Consider the following 12503-nt stretch of genomic DNA (forward strand, 5'->3'; position numbering starts at 1 on the left):
GATGTGGCCAAGTTGTGATCCGAGAGACGTGCGGTTCAATTACCAGGCCTTACCTCGCTTCGCGGAGCAAGGTCCGACCCTCGCTGGAGCGGACATGTTCAACGGACCTCAGGCGGTCATGCCGCCGGTCTACATGAATAGTGCTGCAGGCTTTTACAGTCATGGCCAGGTAAGCATGCTTCGATGCTTCCGTTTTACTTGAAGCATACCGAGGAACATGAACTGTTGGGTAAACATGTGACACGCATTGAGAGTTTGTGAATGTGTTTTAACAAAGTAAAAACATGTGCAGTATATGCTTACAGGGTTTTATTTTTAATATTGGAAAGGTAGAGTGCCACATTATGGCATCATTTCCCCCTTTTTTGAAGGTGTGCATGCTTTTCATTTGACATTGATTTGTTTTCACATTAGCACATTGTACACTCGCATTTTACACCAAACTGGGCAATGTTATGATACACAATACAAAAGTTTTAGGATACTCTACTACAAACTACTGCATACCTAAAAAAAATAAGACCTAACATTGGTCAACAACAAATGGCAATCAGACATGTCTTTACGTCACCCTAAATTTAAAAATTTAAACAATTATAAAATTGTCTTTGGTTTTTGTGTCCGACCACATCAGGTTTTTGAGGCGTTTTCATTTTTGGTTTTAGGTTTTACCGGTAAAAACTAGTGCAGCACAGAGTTTACCATGCGGTGTAATTTATAGCAATTATGTTTCAGAAAAAAAATCCATCTGTTGTGGAACTTAACCCGTAATTCTTAAAGTACTCCCAAATATATTGCTATATTATGTATATTCATGTACAAAACCAAATCCAACCAAGTTGGGACACAAAATGAAATGAAATGAAAAACAGCATACAATGATTTGCAACTCATCCTATATTGGATACATGACAAAAACAAGATAAACTGACAAACTTTATTGCTATATAGAATCATTAATTTAATATTTTATGGCTTTAACACCCCCCCACCCCAAAAAAAGCCGTGACAATGTCATGTTTACCACAACATCCCTTTTTTTTAAAAGAAATATTCAATAAACATTTGTGAACTGAGAACACGAATTGTTGGAGCTTTATAGGTGGAATTCATTCCCATTCTTGCTTGATGTACAGCTTCAGCTATTCAACAGTCCGGGGTCTCCATTGTCGTATTTGACCCTTCATAATGTACCTCACATTTTCAATGGGAGAAGCGTCTGGACTGCAAGCAGGCATGTCTCGTACCCGCACTCTTATATGATGAGGCCACACTGTTGTATGTGTGCAGAATGTGGTTTGGCATTGTCCCGCTGCAATAAGATGGAACTTTGCATCCATAACAGTCTGCATGGTTCACTTCCTCTTTGGTTCAAAGGACACCACGTCTCACAATTTCTAAAAACAATTTGAAATATGTACTCGTCAGACCACAGAACACTTTTCCACTTTGCATCAGTCCATTTCGAAATGAACTCCAGAGAAACGGACTGCATTTCTGGATGTTGTTGATAAATGGCGTTTGCGTTGCATATTAGAGATTTCAGTTGCACTTAACAGATGTAGTTTCACACTGTATTTACCGACATTGGTTTTCTGAAGGCTTCCTGAGCCCATGTGGTGATATCATTTCCACATTGATGTTGTTTTTTGATGCATTATTTATACCAAATGCTTTTTTTCCCCCCGACAAAGTATCATTGGAAGCTATACATACCCCACTGAACCAAAAATAATAGACTGGCCAGCTACTCCAACACAAACAACTTAATATATACCTACTGTATAGTTTTTAGGAAATTATGATCCACAAGTGTAACAGGTGAATGGTAAATAAATAGGCTGTCACTTGTATCGCGCTTTTCAACCTCGGGCACTCAAAGCAATTGACACTGTTACCTCATTCACCTACTGATGACGGAGCATCAGGGGCAACCCGGGGTTTCAGTATGTCGCTCAAGGACACTTCGACATGGTCGCAATGGCCAGGGATTGAACCAACCAACCTCTGGGTTGGGAAATGACCACTCTACGACTGAGACATTTCACCCCTTAAGTATTCAAACCTCCAATTCCCTCAAAAAATAGTCATCCGGAAGGGTTAACAGTGATGATAAGCCAAAAGAAAAATGGTAAAAATGGCAATTGATTTTTTTTTTTAAACAGCAAGTTAGTTTAACCCTTTAATGCACCCTGATAACATGAGAATCTGTCCACTGTAGTGACCACTGTCCCTGAAAGGGTTAAATGTTACTTGTCTGACTTGTTTTTTTCCTTTCATTCTACAAAATGTCTAGAGTAGTCGTCAAGACTTGTTGCGGCAGAAAAAAAGTCAGTTTGCTTTCTAAGCATTGCCCATGTGATGTTGCTGGCCTAACACTGCAATTCAATTCTGATTGTGATACATGAGATATGTTCAAACTGGGATGGGTGAATACATAGCTAAGTAGCTCATGTATTGTCATGTGTTCAAGCACGTCACTGTTTCATGTCATGTTGTGACAATCGCGTCGTGTGGCAAGCTAACCCCTCATGTTTTTTTTTTTCCACAGCAGGTGCCGTATTGGTGGCCTGTGCAAAACTTCGTTCCCCCAACATCAGTAAATTTTGCTGCTGCTCCTCCACAAATGGTAAGACTTGACGTGGCCGCTCAGTCTGGAGGAAAATTAAAACATATGTACATTTATTTTCAACTGTCACAGTTTTTTGTTGCTCTTTTTTCCTGTTTGTCAGATGGGGGGCACAACAATGATGATGCAAGGGAACCCAAATCTTACGCCTGGTGTGTTTATGTAAGTGCCAAACATTTTGAACAGCGATATTGATTTACAGTGAAACCTTCGAACGTCAACACTCCTGTTCTGATGTCAAACAGAAAAAAAAATATTTCTCACAAAACCTCGTCGTTCCAACCTCCATCATGTTCAACGTCTGTAAGATCTTTGTCACCTCTTGCGACACTTACGCTCAGTGACCAAATGACTTCTGCTTTTTAGTTTTATTTCTTTAAAAAAGTAAAGATGAAGCCTTTCATGCTCCATGTAACTTGATTACTTGATTAGCTGTAACCGCCGTCCCTGAAAGGATTAATTTGATTTTATTTGATATAAAAGTCAGCTGCATTTCTTCTTTATGTGAATTAATTCACTTGTGAGCACAAACACATTCTTTGCTATGTTTGGCCATTCTCACCATCAAAGTAATTGTGTGTTCTGTGGAAATATGAATGTGCGAGGCCCGCTTGCGTATAACACGAATTTCAACACCAGGGTGTCTTTTTCAACCCGCTGAAACAGTTTGTCTTGCACGTGCCGCCATCGGTTCACAGGCACACTTTTCAACTTCTGCGTCTGGCCGAACTTTGCCAACATCCCAGAGGAGGTGGCAGACACTGAGGTGGTTATAAAGCTCCTTGGTAGCTGAATGAGGTCACCCAGAGTTCCAAACAGCTTATGGGGGTGTCCCGGTTGACATGCCTATGCAACATGGACATCCGGGACAGTGCATCTGGATCAGCAGACAATAGTGGTAGTTCCACCTAAAGGGGATCACACTCCTCAGCCTAACTGGTAAAGTCTGTTCGGGGGTGCTGTTGAGGAGAGCCGTTGAGCAGACTAGCCGCCAACAAGCATGAACTTGACCATAAATATTGAGTTTTTCTTGTTATCATGTTGCTCAATAGTGAGAAAGTGTTAAACATCACGAAAAGCTTTGACAACAAATTGTGAAAAATACTGATGGTTTGAATGAGCTTTCTCATTGGCTGTCTACTGGTTCATGGTATACCCCCGCCTACTGAGATAGCTGGGATATGCTCCAGCACATCCGCGACCCTCGCGAGGATAAAACGATTCAGATAATGGATGAATGGTTGGATTACAATTAAATTTAAAATTTAATCGTGGGTTAATCTTCTGTTTCGGAGAGGGGTATTGCCTCGCTAGTCATGAACCTCACTAAAACATCACTGCCAACATGGCCACCAAAAATGCCAAACTATCGCCAAATATTAATCTGAGGACAGCTTTTTTCCATATTCAGTTTGAGGGGAACGGGAATCTGATCTGAGCAAAGTATATTTCTGTATAGAATATTGAAAAATCAGCATGCTAAAGATGACGGGTGTTTTTGACCACAGAGTATAGGTTGAACATGGGAATCCTGGGCATGTCAAACCCCAATTCTCTTGCAAAACCATTTAGAGAAACAATTGAAAATTACACAAGTATGTTTGATGAACTTGAAATAATTTTTCTCTCCTTTTTTTTGTCTTTGTTAATAGGAGAGATGCCGACGATGAGGTGGAGCAGCAGTACATAAAGAAACCTCCAAATGCCTTCATGGTGTTTGCAAGGAAGCATCGCAAAGCACTCATGGGAAAATTGGATAAGAAAGACAGCGCCTCTGTAAATGTCATCCTGGGAGAAATGGTAAGTGTGCCCCTAATCAGAGAATATACACGAGCCACAGCTTTACGTACAATGCAGCTGAACAAGACAAAGACATCCAACACAGGAGCAAACGATCTTACTTCCAAATATATCAACAGTTTACCACAGTAACTGTTCTTTTTGTCAGCATTTGTTTGTTTGTTAACATATATATTTTAGTTCTCTAACACTGTCAATTTGTGTCCACAGTGGAATTCACTACCACAGCAAGACCAGGCCAAATACTATGAGGAAGCAGATGTTGAGAGACGACGTCATGCCCAGTTGTACCCCAACTGGTCAATGTGTGACAACTATGTGTGTAGAATTTTTTTTTTATGTGTAATAACGTCTAGCTGATTGGGATGTCTTGTTTGCATTTGCTTATGTCTGATTTTTACGTAGGGCAAAAAGAGGAAGAGGATGAGGGGAAATGCCACTCTTACAGGTAATCTTTTGTTTAGTTTGCATAATGTCACACAGGTTGGTAATCAACAAGATCATTTACATTTGGGTTTGTATATTTAGAAATTTTGGGAGTAAACATATTTCAGCAATATGTATCTTAAATGTCTTGTCCAAATATTGCAACGCGTGCATAACACCTTGTCACATTTTTTTTCACTTGTATAGTTGTTAAAATCAAGGACAGTGGTTCTCAAAAAAAATGTTCCACCGAGTACCACTTAAAAAAGCTTATCCCTCCAATTGCCACTATCATGTTCAATATTAAATTATACAGAAGCTAAGTAGGCATAAGTGCTATTAAAAAACAACAGGTAAAAGTGATACTTAATGTTATTGTCAGCTACTGCAACCTCTTGCACCGTTTAAATAGTAACGTTCGTAAGGCCACTGAGCGCGAGTCTTCACGAGGGTGCCGGATAAAGATTTTTTTGCCAGGGTTCGTTTGAGGTGGCAAACATTCACTATACGTTCACCAGATGTTCGCCTGAGTTGATGTTGTTCTGAAAAGTCATTAACTCTTTCATTCCACAAGATGTACTTGTGCATCTTTTTAAAGTTAGGCCCCGCCTACCAAGTACGTACTTGTCCGTCTAAGTCTTTTTTTTTTTTTTTGCATCATGGAGAGGAGGAGGGTTTGATGCAATCTGTGAATGCGAATAAGCCGTTTGCATTGTAAATCATGTAAAAAAGCGACCAGTAGTTGGCAGTGGTGCGTCAGGTGCTTGAACTGCAATGCTTTTACAAAAAGCTCTTTTTCTCAGTTTTTTTGCCCAGGAATCGCCATTTTCATAAAACTTAGCCATTTTGTAATGGAAAAGGATAGAATCAAAAAAAGAAAGAAACAAATGTTTTTTTTTTCTGCTGAAAGAAGAGAGTCCAAACTTTATTTTGGTAGGCTTGTTTAGATAGCATTAGAACCAAATATTCTGTGGGCCTTGCAAGATCAGTCTAAATCCAGTAAAGCGATGGGATTGACGGGGTTGCTCCAGTGAAAATGGCTGGGATTGAATGAGTTAAAATGAAAAATCATTGAAACGCTTGGCCAATGGTTGCGACCTTGAATGAACCCTGTCTTCAAATGCGCATTCGCTATCTTGCCAACACTCACAAACGGGCTTAATTCATACTGCATCTGAATAGCAACATGGTTATCAGAAGAATTGTTTCCTGAACTCTATCAAATTCTGCAACATTGTAATTTAACTGATTTATCTTTTTATTTTTTATTGTTTTCGTGTGTTGGTGAATGCACATGTGTCGGGCAAGAACCCATTTAGGTTAAAATTGGTTCCTGCTAATAATCACCACTAGATGGCGTAGGAACACGAACGGGTAAACAGCTCAATGGGGAATATAAAGAGACTGTAAACACCAGATATATAAGGCGCATTGGATTATAAGGTACACTATTGGCATTTGAGAAAATTGAATGCTTTTAGATGTGCCTTAGAATGCGGAAAGTACGGTCAACTGGAATGGTAGGTTAAAACAAGGACAATGTGAAGATTATGGTCAGGAGCCTGGACCACAAAAAAAAAAATTGCATACAAAAGTCAAATTGCCAAAAAAGGTTTTCAAACCGGTGTTCTCTTGAACTGATTCAAATCTTTCTTGTTCACTAAGATCCTGAAGCTCCTCAGCCCACGAGGATGTGTGTGGCTCCAGTCCAGACGGGCATGATGGGACCTGAACGATACCCTACGCAGGGAGAATCACAGTCTGTGAGCAATATTGCATGTTTACAACAACAGCCGCCTAAAGCCAGCCTTCCTGCTTTTGTGCATAACTTCATGCCTCCAGCCGCTCCGACTTCATCCGGGATGGAGTTTTCACAGCTTCTGAGTGGTGTCAATTACATGCCCCTGGCCCATGAAAAACACACCCGACCATTGACTGTGAATTCGTCTGAGCCTCGGAGCTTAGAGGAAGAGCTGCATGTAATACTGGAGCGATTTGAGGAAGAATCCTCCACGACACAGACTGAGCAGTCTGCCGCAGCGCTGAATTTGGAAGAAGAGCTCCAAAGCTTGCTGGAGCGTTTTCAGAATAAGCCCTCAACTGCACAGTTAGGCACAGACAAGCTCCACTGCGTCTTTGAGGGTTTAGGAATCACTGCCGCTGAAACTGGAGGGTGTTGAGGGTCACGCAAAGGGGTGGGATGGTGGAGCCGACCGATGAAGTCAAAGGAAGTACTCGAGAATCTTCAAATTGCACAACAGACTTTACTGTTTGTGGTTCGTCACAATCATTAATGAATCCTCAGTTTACAGAGTGTTTTTTTTTTGTTTTGTTTTGTTTTTTAAATCATGGACATGCCACAGCACTTTATTTTCTTCTAAGATGCCATCGGTTTCGCATGGGAATGCACACGAAGCAAGCGGCTCCAAATGCAATATCTGGACTTGTGTTCAAAGCCTGCGCAGAGCTGGCCCGGATGTTTATGGATAGCAATGTCTTCATCCACTATCCCCCACCAGTACCCGTTGGATTATATCATACGACAATCACCTCGGTCAGTGCTTCAAGACATTGGTTCTGCCTGCTGCCTTACACATACTCTTGTAACGATACATATACACAGTGGAACCTCAACTTACGAACGTCTCTTCATACTAAATTTTCAAGTTACGAAATGCCTCAACAGGAAAATATCGGCTCTTGTTACGAAACAAATTTCAAGATACCAAAGGTAAAAATACAGTATGGGCTGCTCCTCTCATCTCCGAGTTTCCTGAACGCAACATACTTATAGCTGCTCTGCCATTGGCTACTCTGGAGCATCCTGGCATACCATTGGCTACGAAGGACCTCTATCGTGACCATTTTTATTTACTCTGTTCTCTGTTTTTTACATTATGCACAACTCTCATGGATTGTGCAATAATCTAATTTTAACATATGTTACATATGCAATTTTATGCTTTAGAAAATATTTATGTCAAAATTTTTGGTGGGCTTGGTACGGATTAGGGCATTTACATGGAAAATGTGTCTCTATTTACAAAATTTTCTCGTTAAGAAATTTATTCCAGAACCAATTAATTTCATTAGTAGAGGTACCACTGTATAGGAATCTGGCATTTGCAAACCTCCTTTTGAAAGCCTTGAACCATCTTAATGTCACTGGATTCTATGCTCACCCAAATGAAAAATCACAACACATAAGCAACCCGCTCAATGACTCTCAGCTCAGCATTTCAGATCTCGAGTCCTCGCTCAAACCCTTCACTTCTCACAACTGATCAAGAAGCACACACCTCTGCCATTTTTGGGACTGAAAGACTCTTTAGGGATGAGGTTCGGCTTCCAACTTTGAAGCTTAGGGAGAGCTTCCGTGCTGGAATCTCGTTAAGCTTCCCAACTGTAAAAGAAAAAAAAAGTCGCACTCACTAAGTACTTCAACGAACTTGGTATTTGCACTATTATATGCTGCACACACCTAACCTCCTAAATAAACATTTAACTGACATTGTATATACTAATCTGTAAATAGTTTTCTATCCTATACACATGTATACAGACTATCTAAAATATAACACTTGTATATTGTAACTTGGTTGTTTATCGTTGTACATAACAGATGACGCATCACTTATGTTGCAGTATATAATTTATTTTTGCACTTCTGATTAGGTGCTAGCTGCATTTCATTGGCGTTGTACCTCTACTCTGCACAATGACAATAAAATATTATATTGGCCTACCTGATTTTAAATGTTGTGCATTATTTATCATGCATCATTGAGAAGTGTGTAAAGGATCGGCACTGTCTCCCTGTAATCCTGAACAAAAGTATTGAGAGCAGGCGCCGTTTTGTCAGTGCCTTCTGAAGACTATTTTTTTAGCTCCTGTCCCTGATGTTCAATAGATAATTTCAGAATATGAAGTCTAATCTTTTTCCAAAGTCATTGCTGTCGCTGTGTAGTCGGTTCAATATCTTTTTGGTGGATCCATGATGTTTAGCTAACAGAGCACTGTTTAGCTAACAATTTGATCACTGTTTAGCTAACAGTTTGAGCACTGTTTAGCTAACAGTTTGGTGCAGGGAGAAGCATTGCGAAACAATCCAGGGACTCTCCTGTCTTTTTCAACATCATCCTTTTTTTAAAATCCCATGATTATTAGTCTCATAATAGCAGACTGCCGCAACAAGCCCGGGCCTGTTGTCTGTTTTCCTCTTAGGTGTTTTCTAACACCAAATGTACATTTTTTGGGGGGACTGTGGGAGGAGTACTCAAAGGAAATGCAAGCACAGGAAACTCCTTTACAGAACGGTTTTAGCTGAACTCAGAATCTTCTTGCTGTGAGGCAATTGTTCGTACTGCAGATTTCTGACCAAAGGTATACTCACAGCAGGCCATTTGAAGTGAGTCAGGGTTACACCTCAGTTGAAGAAAAAATATTTTTGAGTGGTGAGGTAAAAATAAACAACTGAGATTATATTTGCACAAATTTCCACACCATGTAATAGCTAAGGATGAATTTGATCAATATTTGTTAAATTGGTATCAGTTACACACCTGGCACCATTTTAATTGTTTCAGGTTAAACCCAAATTAAGTTCAGGTGCTGTAGCAGCCTTTTCCAATTTTTTATTTATTTTTTGCTTTCTAGCAGAGGTTTGAAGGTTTTGCACTAGCACTGACTCATATTTTGAACTGTTCATAATTCCCTTCAACTTGACTACGGCCCCAGTTCCAGCTGAAGAAAAATAGCTCGCCACCACCAACTGAAGGTATGGCATTCTTTTGGTGATGAGCAGTAGTGATGGGTCCAGCGATACTGATGCATTGACACATGCGCCGGGCTCACAGAGCAAATCACGTGTCGATGCATGTGCTGGCTCATTACGTCACGTGATTGACACGTGAACTGCGTTGACACAGTTCAGGCTTCTAATTGACACACCGGCTGCGTTGACACAGTCCAGGCTGCTAATTGACACATCGACTGTGTTGACACAGTCCAGGCTGCTAATTGACACATCGGCTGCGTTGACACAGTCCAGGCTGCTAATTGACACGTGAACTGCACCGGTGCAGTTTAGACTGCATCGGCTGCTTGGCACAGTACAGGAGGCTGCGCCACTTAGTCCAGGGGGCGTCGACTCAGTGCAGAGGGCGTTGACGCAGCAAAAGCCCGCCGCACAGTGTTTATAAGGAAGTCGTTTGGCGACACAAAGCCACCTGCCGAAACAAGCCAGACCTCACTCACGCTCGCTTGTCGAAGTTCGTGTCAGTGCAGACTTCGTGTTCGTGCCTTGCCGATTATGGAGCAGAGACGCAAATCATCCGCCGTGTGGGACCATTTTGATGTCCTGGAGAATAAGGTATTATTTATTTATTTATTCAAATCGCCTTCTGTGGCCGAGAGCCTCTCGGCGAGAGGCACTCGCCGAGTGCCTCTCAGATTATTGACATGTGCTGTACCATTCTAATCCGAATACATTTCAAGGTAACTCTTAGTTACTTATTCACATTTCATTACAGGTGAAATGTCGAATTTGCCAAGTCGAATTGTCATACACCAACAGAAGCACCTCCACTATGCTGAGGCATTATCGGGCCAAGCATGAGAATGAAGTTCGCGATACACCCAGTATTACGCCAGGTATACAAACGTTCACTCATCTTTTCACGGTTGCTATGTTGATGATTTAATTGACAATCAGTAATTATTATTGGTTGACTCTCCCCTCCATGTTTGACAATCAAGGTTCCAGGAAGCAGCTGTACTGGAAGGACCAACACACTTCTTTCCCAAACCTCTCCCACCTCGCAAAGGAGTTCCTTTGTACGCCAGCCTCATCCGTCCCTTGTGAGCGTGTGTTCTCCACAGCAGGAGAAATCGCTTGTAAAAGACGCAACAGGCTGAAGTTTAAAACATTGGAGCATCTTATTTTTCTCAATAAAAATTTGTGAAATAAAAGCCCACAAGCATCCTCATTCAAATGATCTTCACATTATTTGAACACATTGAATGTTGCAAAATGAATGCATGGATGTGAATGATACTGCATACACTTCATCATCAAATCGATGAATGACCTTATGAAAATGTTTTGGAACAGTTGTAGATGCAAAACTGTGCTGGCAGCTACATAATAGATAATAAAAGAAAAATATCCCAAACCATGGGGATCCTCCCAAAAACTAAGGATTTGCTGAATAAGAGATCCTTGTACACCTTATACTTTTATTACTTCCATATTTGACCTATTGTGTGGGAATATGGGGAAATGCCAGTAAAACACAGTTTTAAAACTACAATACAAAGCAATCGGAACAATCACTGGCTCCAAATGGACGGAACCCACAAATCCACTGTTTATCAAATTAAACAATGAAATCTCATGACCTGAATGACTTCAAAATCGCCCAATTAATGTACAAAGCACACAATAATAACCTTTGCCAAAAGATCCAGAAGCTTTTTAAAATTCGAGAAAGTTGTCATAATTTAGGGGGTACTAATCTATACAAAAAATTCCAAAACACGAACGAACATACAATACAATACAATACAATACATGCTGATTTATATAGCGCTTTCACAACAGCGGCAGCTGTAACAAAGCGCTTTACAAAACAGTTAACATAAAGTAAAATAATAAACACAACACATAACATAAAACACGGACAGTCGTGCAGTCCTAACAACTTTTCCGTCACACGCTTTGTTGTTTGAAGCAGTTTGAGATGAAAGAGGAGAGAATCAAAGTGTCCTTTAACCAGTGGATCAGAGACGTCATGCTCAAAATGTGCACACGTCGGCTACAAGCTAAGTTTCAAAGTCAACAGGTCAGGAAGCTGTAGCATCCATTGTCGATAAAGAGATTGGTTCACTTCTCCTGTCCCATGGAAATCCATTTCAATTCCAAGCGGTGACTCACGGTCCCAAATACGCATCGGCGCTCTTCGCAAACGCTCCTCTCTCCTCATCGCCAACTGTCCAACAGCGCTGACATAGCCACTGAACAAATCGGGGTTGTGAAAAATGCTGCCCATTACTGGCGCAAAAAACACAAGCGCCCCAGGTCTGTCCAGCACCGACAGTCAATGGCGCCGACATTCCTCCCAATCAAAATCTGTGCTGGTCCAGGCGTGCTGCCGAGAAGGCGCAACCACCAAGCACAGATACTGCTCCTTTGACGAATGTCGTGGCCAAAAAGCGCTGAAAACAGTCCACATCTGGTCCACACAACGAAACAACAAACAACATGTGACAAAACAAAAGACAAAAACAGCAAAAAAGAACAAAAAAGCAAGGCTCTTGAAGAGCACCTGCCGAAGGCTGCCTACTCGGGCGCCATCTTGGACTCTTCTTCCCTACTGAAGACATTTCATTACATTACGCTCAGTAGTTCACTCGTAAGATCATTTTGAGGCTTACTAGTTGACATGTAAGCCGCAAAACGCCCACTAGTTCACTAGTAAGATCATTTTCACGCTTACTAGTGAACATCTAAGGCCATAAACGTGCCCACTAGTTCACTAGTAAGATCATTTTGACGCTTACTAGTGAACATGTAAGGCCATAAATGTGCCCACTAGTTCACTAGTAAGATCATTTTGAGGCTTACTAGTTGACATGTAAGCCACAAAAT

General features: G+C 41.0%; 1 protein-coding gene across 1 annotated transcript; it reads left to right on the forward strand.

Moving 5' to 3' along the window:
- Nucleotides 1-7595, forward strand: LOC127587814 (protein pop-1-like). Its single transcript, XM_052046280.1, has 7 exons — nucleotides 1-169; nucleotides 2552-2629; nucleotides 2733-2791; nucleotides 4282-4429; nucleotides 4640-4747; nucleotides 4835-4877; nucleotides 6521-7595. The coding sequence occupies exons 1-7, from the start codon at nucleotides 2-4 to the stop codon at nucleotides 7033-7035; spliced, it is 1119 nt and encodes a 372-aa protein (XP_051902240.1). The 5' UTR covers nucleotide 1; the 3' UTR covers nucleotides 7036-7595.
- Nucleotides 7596-12503: the final 4908 nt, after the last annotated feature.

The sequence above is a fragment of the Hippocampus zosterae genome, chromosome 16, assembly GCF_025434085.1.
Source record: "Hippocampus zosterae strain Florida chromosome 16, ASM2543408v3, whole genome shotgun sequence".
NCBI classification, from domain to species: Eukaryota; Metazoa; Chordata; class Actinopteri; order Syngnathiformes; family Syngnathidae; genus Hippocampus; species Hippocampus zosterae.

What these genes read in the sequence shown, in the direction of transcription:
- LOC127587814 (XM_052046280.1), top strand. Translation starts at nt 2, where the DNA reads ATGTGGCCAAGTTGTGATCCGAGAGACGTGCGGTTCAATTACCAGGCC. An exon ending in CTGCTGCTCCTCCACAAATG is followed by an intron (nt 2,630 to 2,732) that starts GTAAGACTTGAC and finishes CCTGTTTGTCAG; the next exon opens with ATGGGGGGCACAACAATGAT. An exon ending in ATGTCATCCTGGGAGAAATG is followed by an intron (nt 4,430 to 4,639) that starts GTAAGTGTGCCC and finishes TTGTGTCCACAG; the next exon opens with TGGAATTCACTACCACAGCA.